The 13080-nt window shown below is 42.9% G+C and overlaps 1 protein-coding gene across 2 annotated transcripts in view; it reads left to right on the top strand.

The window, feature by feature from the left end:
* Positions 1-13080, top strand: part of FBXO21 (F-box protein 21) — a 230963-nt gene that overhangs the window by 89408 nt on the left and 128475 nt on the right. For both annotated transcript variants that reach the window (XM_086943268.1, XM_086943267.1), the window contains exons 6-7: positions 11040-11170; positions 12178-12314. In XM_086943268.1, the coding sequence (XP_086799394.1) occupies positions 11040-11170; positions 12178-12314 (268 nt within the window). The remainder of the gene's footprint in view (positions 1-11039; positions 11171-12177; positions 12315-13080) is intronic.

Raw genomic sequence — 13080 nt, 5'->3', positions numbered from 1 at the left:
ATCAGAAGCGGCTAGCTTGGATCTCCCTATCACGAAAGAGGAAATAGGGGAGGCAGTCTCCCTTGTTGCGGCCATAATGACACCTGGGCCAGACGGCTTCCCGCAAGAGTATTACGCCACATACCGAAACATACTTATCCCCCACCTCCACGTTTGTTTCAGGTGGGAACCTCCGTATCTCTGCCACCTCGACATTGAGGTTGTGGAGACCGTGGTAGTCGTCCCCAAGATGCAGCCCCCCTCGCCTGCCTGCTATGATTATCGCCCAATCTCTCTAATCAACACAGAAATTAAAATATACGCGACCATCCTAGCACAATGGCTAAGACCAGTTCTCTGCAGGCTCGTCCACCCAGACCAATGCGGTTTTATACCTTCGCGTAGTACGAGACACTGAATGCAACGCCTCCACTTGGCCTTGGCCCACCAACATTTGCTCTCTCCTTGCCTGCCACTCCTGCTCGTCGACTTCGAAAAGGTCTTTGATACAGTCGACTGGTTGTATCTGGTAGACGTGCTTGCTGCAGCAGGCCTGAGCCCCCATTTCCGTATGTTGGTCCGAGTCCTCTACTCCCGACCCACGGCACGGGTGCCTATTAACTGGGTCCTGTCTGACCCGTTCCTGATCTGAAAAGGAACGAGACAGGGTTGTCCACTTTCGCCCCTCCCTTTCGCTTTGACGATGGAGCCACTTTGTGCCTCGTTCGGGCGGACAAGCACATCCAGGGATGGAAGTGGAGGGGCTCGCAGAAGGACTGGATCACCCTTTATGCGGACGATGTCCTGCTCTTCTTAGCTAACCCTGCACAATAGGGGCCTAGATGGCCCCAAATCCTCTGTACCTTAGAGCGGGTGTCGGGTCTGAGACTGAACCCCACCAAGTCAACCCTGGTCCCCCCCTCCACATTTCAAGAGACTGCTTCGATTGGCAATCTACCATCCCGATAAGGCGTCAATCGTTTAAGTACCTGGGTATCTGGGTTGCGCTACTCCCAGACTTGGCATGGTCACTCAACATCACCTCACTGGTTTGAAAGACCAGGGCGGACCTCCACGGATGGCAGGCCCCTCCGCTCAACCCCTTTGGGAGGATCGCTCCGTTTAAAATGATGGTTCACCCCTGCTTCCTATACGTAATCCAAAACATCCTGTTCGACCTCCCGCAAAGTTGGTTCAAGGAGCTGGATAGCCTGGCCATGGCCTTTCTTTGGGGAAATTCGAGGCCTTGAATGGCCCTGGCCCACTGCCAAATCCTGCCTTTTGATAGAGGTATGGGCATGACCAACCTCTACCGCAACTACCTCTCAACCCGCCATCTAGTCCTGCATGATTGGTTCAATAATGGATGGACTGACGCAGCCTACCAGGTAGAGTTGGAGGGGCTGGGACAGGTCCAAGCAATGCTATATGGTGACCCAATACCTGCTGCACTCCCCACAGTGACCCGAACGGGCTTACTGGCATTTCACGCTTCCCTGCACTACTCAGGCTTGAACCCCAGACTTTCATAACAGACACCCCTCTGGCACGGTGCCAGGCTCAGAGAGGTCAGGCACTGGAGGGCTTCAGGAAATGTGATCTTATTAATATCTCGCAATTGTGGGGCCTGTGGAAGGAAGACCATATACAATCCTTCCAAGTCTTGCAGATTGCCTATTCCCTTCACCCATAACAATTCTGCAAGTACCTGCAGCTCCGGCATGCCCACACGTTTCACATCCCAACAGGTACCACAATCCCTGAGTTCAGTCCCTTCGAGTCTCAGATCATGATGGGAAATCTGGGACGAGGGGTGGTGTCGCAGGTCTACTTCACCCGCTTAGATATTGATGGGAGGCTTGGTTGGACCCTTTGGACGGGGAGGACTGGCGTGCCGCCCTAATGGCTCTCAAAACCATCATTATTTCAGCCCGGCTCGGATTAATTCAGCTATACTACCTCCACTGTGCATACCTTACTCCTAGTCGCCTCTACCAGGCCGGCCTTCTAGCTACTCCGTCCTACACGCGCTGCGGGTCAGACCCAGCAGATTTCTTCCACATGGTATGGGTATGTCCCCATCTCATCCCGTATTGGGAGGTAACCCCCTGACCTTACTCCTGGGTGTCATAGACGATCTAGATGGGTCCGGAGCAGACAAATCATTTTTGGGCACAGCCATCATGTTGGCAAAACTGGACATAGCTGCTGCCTGGAAAAGTCCCTCATCACCCAGCATAGCTAAATGGCGCGGGCCTAGACTGGTGTGCGGCACAAGAGAAACCATTGTACAAGGCCAGGGGATGTCCGAACAGGCATGGTCGGATGTGGGACAAATAGTTGGGTCAGGTCGGGTAGGAGAATTCCGCTAGGGCCAGACACCTAGGTCCAGACTGGGCTTTAGCGTGCGCTGTTAGCAAATGACGAGACTGGTATTGCTGCATCATAACTGTGATGAATTGCTGTGCTGTATTTCCTGTTCACAAAACTCAATAAAATTTGTTGTCAAACGAAAAAAAAATAACCATACCAAAGCCAATATCCAACAAAAAGACATTCTATGAATTTGTTTCTACAAAATGATGAATGCCATTCAGTCTGAAAATTTCCATTAGACAGTTTAGGTGAAACGGTTTCTCAGTAATGGTATTCCATGAAATTGTTTTTCTATGAAACCACATACAACCGTTGGGACCGGAGTAAGGCATAGCTGCCACAGTAACTTACAGCTTAAGGTTGCGGGTCTCAGTAATGGATAATATAAGCACATATCCTTTCTTTACTGTTATTCTTGAGCCCCTACCTTTGAGCAAACTTAGTATCTAATCCAAACTCTTCTTCAAAACTGATGCGGTAACAAAATTCTTGAGGCAGGACCCCTGCAGTCGCATCAGATAGCTCAGAAAAATGCACAGAAGACTAATGTAGATGTCTTAGCTTAGGTTACGTGTGCATGTATCCCTGTATGGGGCATATCCTCAAGCATCACAGTTTTGCACCAAATAAACCTTTTTTATTGGGATCTGGCAGAAGTAAATAACATGCAACATATAAAGCCAAATAAAATGGAGTGGGGTACAGCATGCAAAATTACAAAAAACAAACCAGATCCTATAAGCTCTAATATCCACATTCAGAAGCGAGATGGAACAACATTCTAAAAATATATATATTGCTCAATAAGTTATACCTTGTGTCATATGTAATCACGTGTATGGTTACTGACCAATCCAGGGCTGTTTTCTTCTATTTAGGATTGATGCATGAATTAAAAGCAGTACATTATTTCTGGATCCAAAAGATCGACTCTTCAGTGAGACACACCTGATTGAACGGCAGTCAACTGACTGTCGCGTAGTTGAGTAAGGGGGTTCTTGTCAGGGTAAATAATTTTGGCACACAAATCCCACTCAGATATTATAAAAAACGTGGTTTCAACAAAGTTGTTTCACAAATCAGATACGTTTTTTAAAATTTCTTCTCCCAAAATTCCAAATTGGAGAGAATTTTGTTATTGCCAAAACATGAGGTCTGTTTCATGAGGACTGCATCACTCAATGCACGTTCATGATCTCTTAAAAAAAATCTATATGTTTACCTTGAAGTATAATCGATTCTAGACATGGTGTGGAACAACTGGAGACTTGAAGTAGCAGTAGTACTCACCATTTTCAGGAAAGCCTTGATCAGTAGAGGGCAAAATGCCAAATTCGTCAGACCAGTGACAATTTTTGCCTCATAAGTTTGGCTCTTATCCAGAGGTTCTTAATATTAGCTAGTTATTGAAAGCGGGCTTAAAAATGCTATGACCAATGGATGACGCTGTAGCTCGAAAAGCCCAGGAAAGTTGGCTTCAAAGCATCTTTTCAACTGAAACTATTCAAACATAGTAGTTCCATTAAGACTACATCAAGGCCCAAATTCCTAAAAAATCGTGCAGGTTGGTCAGTGTGCTCAATATCCTATTTCAGGTTAGTTTGTCTTTGGTATTTAACTAAAATATTGAATTTTTCTCAAATGGCAATTTCATATAATACAGCATACATCCTGGAAGAGTGGGAATATCATGCCTGCCTGAAATGAGAGCAACAACTGTCTTCACCTTGATCTGCTTGAAGACGTTTCGGTGGTTAAATCTAAGTAGAGAATTCCTGTGAATTACCTAATATGGAAATTAGCCTGTTACTGTAATTATGCTGCTCGAAGTTTGGCCAAGTATTACCCCCTGAAATCAGGTAGTTGGACCCTCTGCTGAAACAGCCATTCTAAGCTAGCAATACTTCCATTTGATTATTTAAGCTTCTGCATAGAGGAAGTTCTAATAGCCTGGAAACTTTTGAAGACCTAGGGCCCGATGTAGGTGGCAAATGCCGGTCGGAAACGGCCGAATTCGGCCGTTTCCGACCGGTATTTGCCATCTTGAGATGTAGGGGGCCACATTTTACAGATTCTGTAAATTTACCGAATCGGTAAATTTACAGAATCTGTAAAATACCGAATCGGTATTTTTACCGATTCAGTAATTCCCAGATGTAGGTGGGACTCTTCTGAGTCCCAAAGGCCCTACAAATTCGGTATTTTACCACCCAATCCTATTGGGTGCTAAAATACCGAATTCAGGTGTGCATGCACATGTGTGCATGCACACCTAGCCATGTGACAGACAGACATGCCCTTAGGGCATGTCTGTGTGCCACATGTCGCATATGCCTATCTTTGGGGTGCCAGAGGGTGTCAAAGTGACACCCCCTGCACCCTTGTGAATTTCGGTATTTACCGATTCGGTAAATACCGAATTGGTAATGCCCATTCATTCCTATGGGCTTCAAAGCCCATAGGAATGAATGGGCATTACCGATTCAGTATTTACCGAATAGGTAAATACCGAATTCTTCCGAATCGGTATTCCAGCACATCTGGAATACCTACATACCCACCCCTTAGATTTACCGATTTTTAATTACCGAATCGGTAAAATTCGGTAATTAAAAATCGGTAAATCTATTCTACCTACATCTAGCCCCTAGAGAAGTAAAATCTAATAGCCCTAAACATATGTAGCAACCGGGATAGCAAAGAAATAAAGAAATGTATACCCAGTGAGGGATTTGAAATATTTTGCTAATACTTCTTTGTATGTGTAGCAATATTGAGTGCAGAAGTGACCATAGAATGTCATCCGCCTAAGCAAGAACTTTGGGTCATGCAAGAACTTCCTATTCTTTCCTTTAAGAGATGGTGGACCAAAACTTGTAAGATAATTCCCTTGGTTTGTCAAAGAACCTATGTCACATTTATACTTATCTTCATTGTAAGTAAAGCTAATTAGAGAATCTGAGAATGATTTCATGAATGGAAGCACAATCCTTCAACTCATTGCCGTCCTCATCCCCGTTAACCCTATTTTATTTTGTGCTTTGTTAGGAAGTACTGCTACTTGTAGTTTTACTACTAAGTGAGTTTTGAGTTGAATTGAAGAGTGCAATATTACAATTACCCCCTCTCCAGGTGATAGTGCTAGAATGTTAGATATGTTTTTATGTAAGTTTGTCTTATGATTGGTACTCCTCAGTAGCAAAGCAACATTTACAAATAATCTATATTCCAAACTTTGGTGAGCTCTTAGAGTGGCCCAGACAATGTGAATTTCAGTGGAGATGTTCTACGAGGAACTAATTTGGCACAGATTGCATGTTCATTCTGATTCTACATCTTGCAGTAAATGACTTTTACAATGCAACATCTAGACTTTAAGCTGCAGCTGGTGTGAGGTACTCATTCTGTCACTATTATGTGATCTGCATTAGTAATAAGGTACGTTGCATAAGAACATTTTTTACCAAGTTATCTTGATATTAACAGTAACGCTCCTATTGGGTTTAAACACCAGGCATCAGAGAACCAAAAGCGGCCTTTGCTTATTTAATTGCATTGAGGATGTGTTCCCCCTAATATGGATGTCTATCTTACTTATGTGTTTCTACTTCTGTGGCTAGTATATTTCTTCTCTGTTATTCTCAGGTGGTCATCTGGCATACCTGCCCTCACCTTTATGGCTGGCTCCCTGTGACACTTGACTTTCTGTTTACCTTTTTTCAAGGGATGGTGTCTTTATGGTTGTCTGCATCTTGTGCACATTGCTTTCATGGTGTTCCAAAACTGTTTCCTTACTTCTTGAAAGGGGCACTCTGATCCATAATGCTTCAATCTGCTTTCCTCTGCCTGGTGCTACCTTCCCACTGCTCCCTTTCCAGCAAGGGCTGCATGGCCAGTGCTCATGCGATCGTCCCATTCACTAAGCCTTTGACAGCTCACAGTGCAAGGTCAGTCCAGGTTCCTCCCATGCACCTATTGTTTCCCATCTTTGCTGGGCTTTGCTGGCAATTGAGTACCCTTTGTTGTTGGGCTGGCTTGAGCTACACTTCTATTTGTATTTTTTTCCCTGTATCAACCTTTTGATGTGTGCCAGAATTGTTTGGGGGACTATTTTGGTGCTGCCATTTTTGAAGCTGGGTCCTCTGTGCTTTATGGTGATTTCTGGTGATCATACGTGCTTCATGGCATGGCATATGTTGGTCTTGAAGTTTGTCTTCTAGGGTCAAGTGTTATTCTCAATATTCTATTAATGCTTTGCCAGTGGTAGAAGTCCTTGTTTTCCTGACAGGTCATAGCTGCTGCTTCAACCTGGTGCTCATTGTGCTACTTGGCTTCATTCTGTTCCCCTGCTATTCTCTGGTTGGGCTGGCATCCTACAGGTTTTAGCACTTTTCATTGGCCGGTGTGGTTGGCTTGAGTAATCAACCTTTCCTTCCTGGTTCTCTGCACCTTCTAGTGGTTTATTTGGGCACTTTAAGAGTTGGGCCGTGCATCTGCTCTCTCTGTCTTTATATTAGTAGCAAGCTGGACTACCTGAGTCCATGAGATAGTCTTGTCCCCCAAGAAGTTATTGTGAGCAACAGGACAGTTGACTCTGGGTTGCAGTGTTTGGTTCGAGACAGGAATGTGACTGTTACTCTAGTGAGTTAGTTCTATTCTTTACTGCATCCCCCTTGCTGTGTTGCATGTGGATGCTTTGTTGACTGTTATGTGCTTGTACACTGTTGTGTTCTCATTCACTGTCCTGTGAGGAGGGCAGCTAGTTGCCTAATCTTCGTCTTTCTACTACCCTTTCCATCTTGGGTAATGGAGCAAATGGTTGAGCTGCCTTGCATATCTCTGAATTTGCATCTGGTTACTTTCTGTCTGTGTATTACAGTGTTGCTCGATTTTGCCATCAGATGCTCTTGGCCATCTTCCTTAGTTGTATTGTTAAACCACCACTCAGGTGCTTGGGATTCTTGATCTGCATCACAGGCATCCCTTTCTCTAGGGTCACCTACTTGGTTGGCTCTTTGTCCTTCCTGCTTTGAATTTGTTTTTCATGTATTTATATATTTCTAGCCTCCTGGAGGTGGTTTAGTTCTTGAACTTCATGCCTTCCCCAGATATCCTTTGAGGCCTTGTGGATTTGTCATTGGTCTGAATGGCACTAGTATTCCTGGCTGTTTCCTTGGCTGGGTTATGGATTCTAGTAATCTTGCAGGAAAGGGTCTTGCATGTAAAAGTTCTGGTTCTTCTTCTTTTTGTCCTGTGTTCTGTCCATTGGAAGTCTGCCCTGTTTCCATGATGCACTGGGCCAGGGACAGACTGATTTGCATATAGCCAGGTTCTGAGCTGGGATGGTGCAGTGAGATAAATAACGGTGATTGATCAAGCCCTGATCTTTGGACTGGGTAAGAGTGGTCTGCTTAATTCAGACACCCTGTTCATCACCACCCCCTTTTCTGAATCGTTTTTGGCCACTATAGGTGTGGCAGGGTATACTCAGACATGAGTCCCTTTCTTACTGCACCATCAGGATTCAAGCAAGCCGGGCCGAAGACGGCTGAAATGCCAGAAACCGGTCCCCGGTAGCTTGTCTCCTTTCTGGTGAAGAATTGGCTTGGTAGTTTAGTCTGCCCTGTTTCCATGATGCACTGGGCCAGGGACAGACTGATTTGCATATAGCCAGGTTCTGAGCTGGGATGGTGCAGTGAGATAAATAACGGTGATGGATCAAGCCCTGATCTTTGGACTGGGTAAGAGTGGTCTGCTTAATTCAGACACTCTGTTCATCACCACCCCCTTTTCTGAATCATTACATTTGATGGCCTTTCTGGGGTGACCATTAATTGGTCTAAATCTGTGGTATTTCCTCTCACAGATAGTACAAGGGCAGTTGCCTCGGAGTTCCCGTTACGATGAGAAAACGAGGCTGTGAAGTACCTCGGAATTTGGATAAGCAGAGATCTGCAGGAGTTATGGAATTTAAACTTTGGGAAGGCCATTGTCTGGCTGGAGGAAAAGGTGACCCTGTGGGCTAAACTTCCACTCTCAATAGCAGGGAAAATCGCTTTGACTAAGATGGTTGTGCACCCTACATTTTTGTATCTATTTGTGAATCTCCCACTTCTCTGCTAATATCTTTAGTATGGGCCGGAGGTCAAGCCAGGGTTTCCTGGGAGCTGTTATCCTTACCGACCAGACAGGGAGGGTTGGTTCCCTGGACATGAAGCTGTACGCTGTTTGTGCGCAGGCGCAATTCCTGCAATACTGGGTACACCAGATGCCATTTCAGCCTCATGTGGCTGTTGAGTAGGATGTGGTTGCGCCTGTCTCACTCAGAGTTGCAGTGTATCAGCCATTTAAAAGCCCCGCAGACTGCATAGACACTCCAGAGACTCTCAGATTGGCTTGGGATGGGTTGCGTAGAAGAGCAGGCGCACAGATTCTGTATGCCCCTTCAATCCCTCTGGCGCAGAACCCCATGCTTCCAAATGTTAAGGATGAAATCACTAAAAAGGTAGAGCAGACGAAGTCACTTCACACCTTCGCTGATCTCTACCCAGGCGGAGTATTCAGGGACCCGCAGAGAGCAGAAGAAGGCCAGCAGTTCTCTTTCGGATTGACGTTTCTATATCATAAACTCAGTGCAGCATGTAGGGAGCTCCATGCAGAATTCCCATCCCAGCCCAGCCCACTGACTCCTCTAGAAAATTTGCTGGTTACGCCATCACCGCGCAAACTGGTTACCAGATTGTATACTCATATGCAGAATGATGCGCCTCTGGCTGTCTCTGCTGCTCGCCTTAAATGGAATACCGAGATGGTTCCCCCTCTGTCTGACGACCAATGGTCATATTGCTGTGCCCAGATGACTGACTTATCGCCCAATTATAAACTTTGGCTAATTCATTTTAAATTTATACACCGCTACTATAGAACGGCGATCAGTTTATTCAAAATGGGAATCGGAGACGACGATTGCTGTTGGAGGTGCGGTGTGTTCGAGGCTTCCTTCCTCCATATGGCATGGACATGTCCGGTACTCGCCGAGTACTGGACTCAAATTTTTTAAACCATAAATCAATTTCTGGACCTGGTGTTCTCCGTCCTCACTGCTTGGATTGTTTGGGTGTGTCAGGGACACACATGTTAAAAAACGCAAATTACATGTGCTGTTATTGTTATTTGCCAAACGACAGATAGCTTTATGTTGGGGGAAGAAGAGAAAACCCGAGGTCCGTGATTGGATTCGGGAGGTTACGTATGGACAAACTCAACTTGATATAGTCTGGGAATTAATGCCACCTACCTCCAGACCAAAGACATATGGGAACCTTTTATCGACTGGGCTCGAGCCAGGTCTACTGGCCCTGTTCTGATACGGCTGCCGGAGCTACTGCTGGGCCTGTATGATTCATTTTTCAATGTACCTTGTATGCCTTTGTTGGGTGCTGGAGGAGTCTGACACGTCTTAATACCTTGTGGATATTATAGAAATGAATGTTCTACTACTGCCAAATTACATGGTGTCTTGCATGAATTTTCCACTAGATTGAAAATGCTGACTGTGAAGACTGTGTTTTACAATGCTAAGCCCTCTATCTTAGTACTTTTTAGGAAATTGCTCTGTCAAATGATCAGAATGTAATAATGGCCTCCCACACACCACTGTTTGTTTTTTGTTTATGATGATGTATTCATTTTGTTTTGTATGCAATTTTTGAAAATCAATAAATTAAAAAAAAACGTGGCATTACATCTCTTCTGTTACCTGTTTTATAGTTACTTTTACAATTTTACCTCTTGTTCCATTACTGTCGGACTATTATTATAATTCCAATACTCACTGTCTCTACACCACCTCGATCTGTGTAACCTTGTCACTATTGCTTAACTGTAGCATTGCCCCTTTTCAGTAATTAATATCCTTTTTTAGTTTTAATTACAGTAAGTTTAATTAAACAAAATATACACTTTCCATCACCGTCTTGCTAACCTTCATGGTATCCTTAAACTATGATAAATCTATAGTTTTTGTATATCATTATATGTAAATAATTTACATAAAATTAATTTTATCTTAGTTTGCACAATTTAATTTAAACTATTGCATTATTGGTAACTACAGTATATAAATTAAATTCAAGTACATTTTGATAAAATGTGGTACCCACACCAAAATTCTTATCCTTAACATGTGTAATGTTTATTTTTAATTTGATAAATTCTATGCAAATAAAAATACATTATTGCTTTAAATTGATTTTTCAAAACAAACAAAAAATATCACAAAGGCACTAAACCTTACCAGAAACTTTGGTAAATATTTTAAGTCTGTTTAATGAATTACAGTAATTTTATGTATGCTAAATTATTTCTAAACAATGATCTTTTATTGAACCGCTAATAGTATTTTTTTTGTTTTGAATTCAAATTATGTTTATTAAACAGTTTTTTGGGGTATGTCACATCAAACCGTCTTTTAACTTGGTAACTGGAGGGCTTAGTACTGGCATCACACATCTGCAGTGCTCCACTTTCTTTGTTTTAATAAGCATGTGTGGAATTGAGGGAAAGGTCTCGAACACTCTTAGCACTTTTTTTAGTCTGAACACTCGTTCTGTCTATTCTCTCTCACACTCCTGTTGAAACATTGCATGAAAGACTGGTCACTTCTTTTTCTTCTCTCATTTTAGCTGTTACAGTCTCAGAAGTGGAACTTCAGAAGCAGGTGCTGGAGGCCATAAATTGTGTGCTTTATGTTCAACTGAAATTCAAGGGTAATGAGCTGGAGTATTACAACCCGCTGAACTCGTACATCCACGAGGTAAACTTCTGTTTGGGGATTTGGGGTTTGAAGAGATGGCTTAAACTTCATACCATGATAAATTTTGAAATATAATGAAGGTATTGCTACGGGTGAACATCAGCCATGTTGTTTAGTGAATACACTCTGTCTTAAGATGGAATTGAAACATTTTAAAGTCCTTGTTCCTAACTAATTTTATGTGCTACAGACTCTTGTTTTATGATTTGTGTTGGTTTTTATTTGTGTATTTTTTTTAAAGGTATAAAAATTAGGAATAAAGAAAATAAATGCAGAAAGGGATGTCGATTTTTGGCTGAATAACTTCAGGATCTGAAACTAGTTGAATCCTCCTGATCTACTTTTAACTATCATGTGGAAAACAAACGCTGGTTGACGCTGTAAAGAAATTGAAAAAATTAAGTTACAGGTTTAGCCTGAAGAGTTCATGGTTATGTTTCAAACTACCGTTAAAGCATTATTCCACTAGATTCTTTCCTCATGGGTCAGTATTTGAGGGTTGCATATTCTTTCTGCTTTGTCGTTGTATTCAAGATTGAATAGCTTCTCCCAACTTTTGATGTTTTACTGGTCCTGCATCTTTTTAACTACAGGTATGTCAACACAAGTTCAAAGCACACCCTCCTTAGGAAACTACAGGAAATATTTGCTTGGTGTTTTGCTTCTTTTTCCCTAGTTCCATAGTTCTCGTTGACAGAAATCACCTTGCACCTTCAGGGTAATTAATTAGACAGCAATAGGGGGGCATTGAGACGTACATAGCAGGTTTATTTTTGATGACCATGTTTTATAGTTTGGCTGATAAGGGCTTCCATCACAAAATTACAGTGGGAATCTTGCAGATTGTTTGATGGAAGTCCATGAGTTATTCTAGTGGCTTTACTCTGAGGCTTTGTCTCTTTTAAGTATATAATGCCACAATTGATCCTGTGCTTTTGTGTTTCTACTGTATTTTAGCTGATTAACGTTTTTTTTACAAGATCATTGATGACACTTTCATTTCCTAGGTTATAAGCCGTAAGACTGGAATCCCCATCAGTTTGTCTGTGCTCTACCTTACCCTTGCAGAACAGCTGGGTGTGCACCTCCATCCTGTCAACTTCCCTAACCATTTCCTGCTGAGATGGTGCCAAGGGGCAGACAGGTAAGAAACTATGAACGCAAATATATTATTTACATGCAGAAGGTAAAAATAGTCTTGTTGGCAAATAATGAAATTTAATTTAAAGTTGTAAAGTGATTCCATGCTTCAAAGTTCCAAAAACATATAGTTCTATTGCATATAAGTATTTTTACAGCTAATCATTTTGTCAGATTGGCATACAAAGGGCATCTTAAAGGTTTTTGCTCAAACGTCAAGGACTAAATTACTATAGTGCTGTGGGATCTAAAGTTACATTGTTGAGAGTACATGGGTTTGTGGGATAGCGCATGCAAAATGGTGGTATGGTATAGCATAATGCATAGAGACTGCAGTGGGTCTCTAGAATGATATTGGATACACCATTAGGTTCTGCAAGTTGGTGTGCATGTGGTGGGCTCATGGTGGATGCCATGGGGAGTGGCATTCAGTCTGATTGTAGTTGTGTATTTGGAAGGGGGACACACAGTGGTTTATCTTCCCATTCGCTGGTCAGAGGATAAGCTAGTTATTTTGGCCAGTGTCGACGAACATCAAGCGAGATGCAATAATGAAGAAAGGAAAATGTACTTTCCTGTTATTCAAGTTGTCCTTCAAGGTTATCTTACCGGAATGAAACAACCATGCCACCTTCTTCGTAAACGGTTGTTAACAAATAATCTCAGACCAAAGATTACAAGTTGCCTTTCAGACTTCTTTCGCAAAATGTGCTAATTTTGATGGGACCTTTGTATTTACCACCTCCTAACCTTGTCTCTCTACTGAGGAC

The sequence above is a fragment of the Lissotriton vulgaris genome, chromosome 11 (genome assembly GCF_964263255.1).
Source record: "Lissotriton vulgaris chromosome 11, aLisVul1.2, whole genome shotgun sequence".
Classification (NCBI taxonomy): domain Eukaryota; kingdom Metazoa; phylum Chordata; class Amphibia; order Caudata; family Salamandridae; genus Lissotriton; species Lissotriton vulgaris.
Note: the sequence above shows the minus strand (reverse complement) of the source record. Positions and strands in the feature narration are given on the sequence as shown.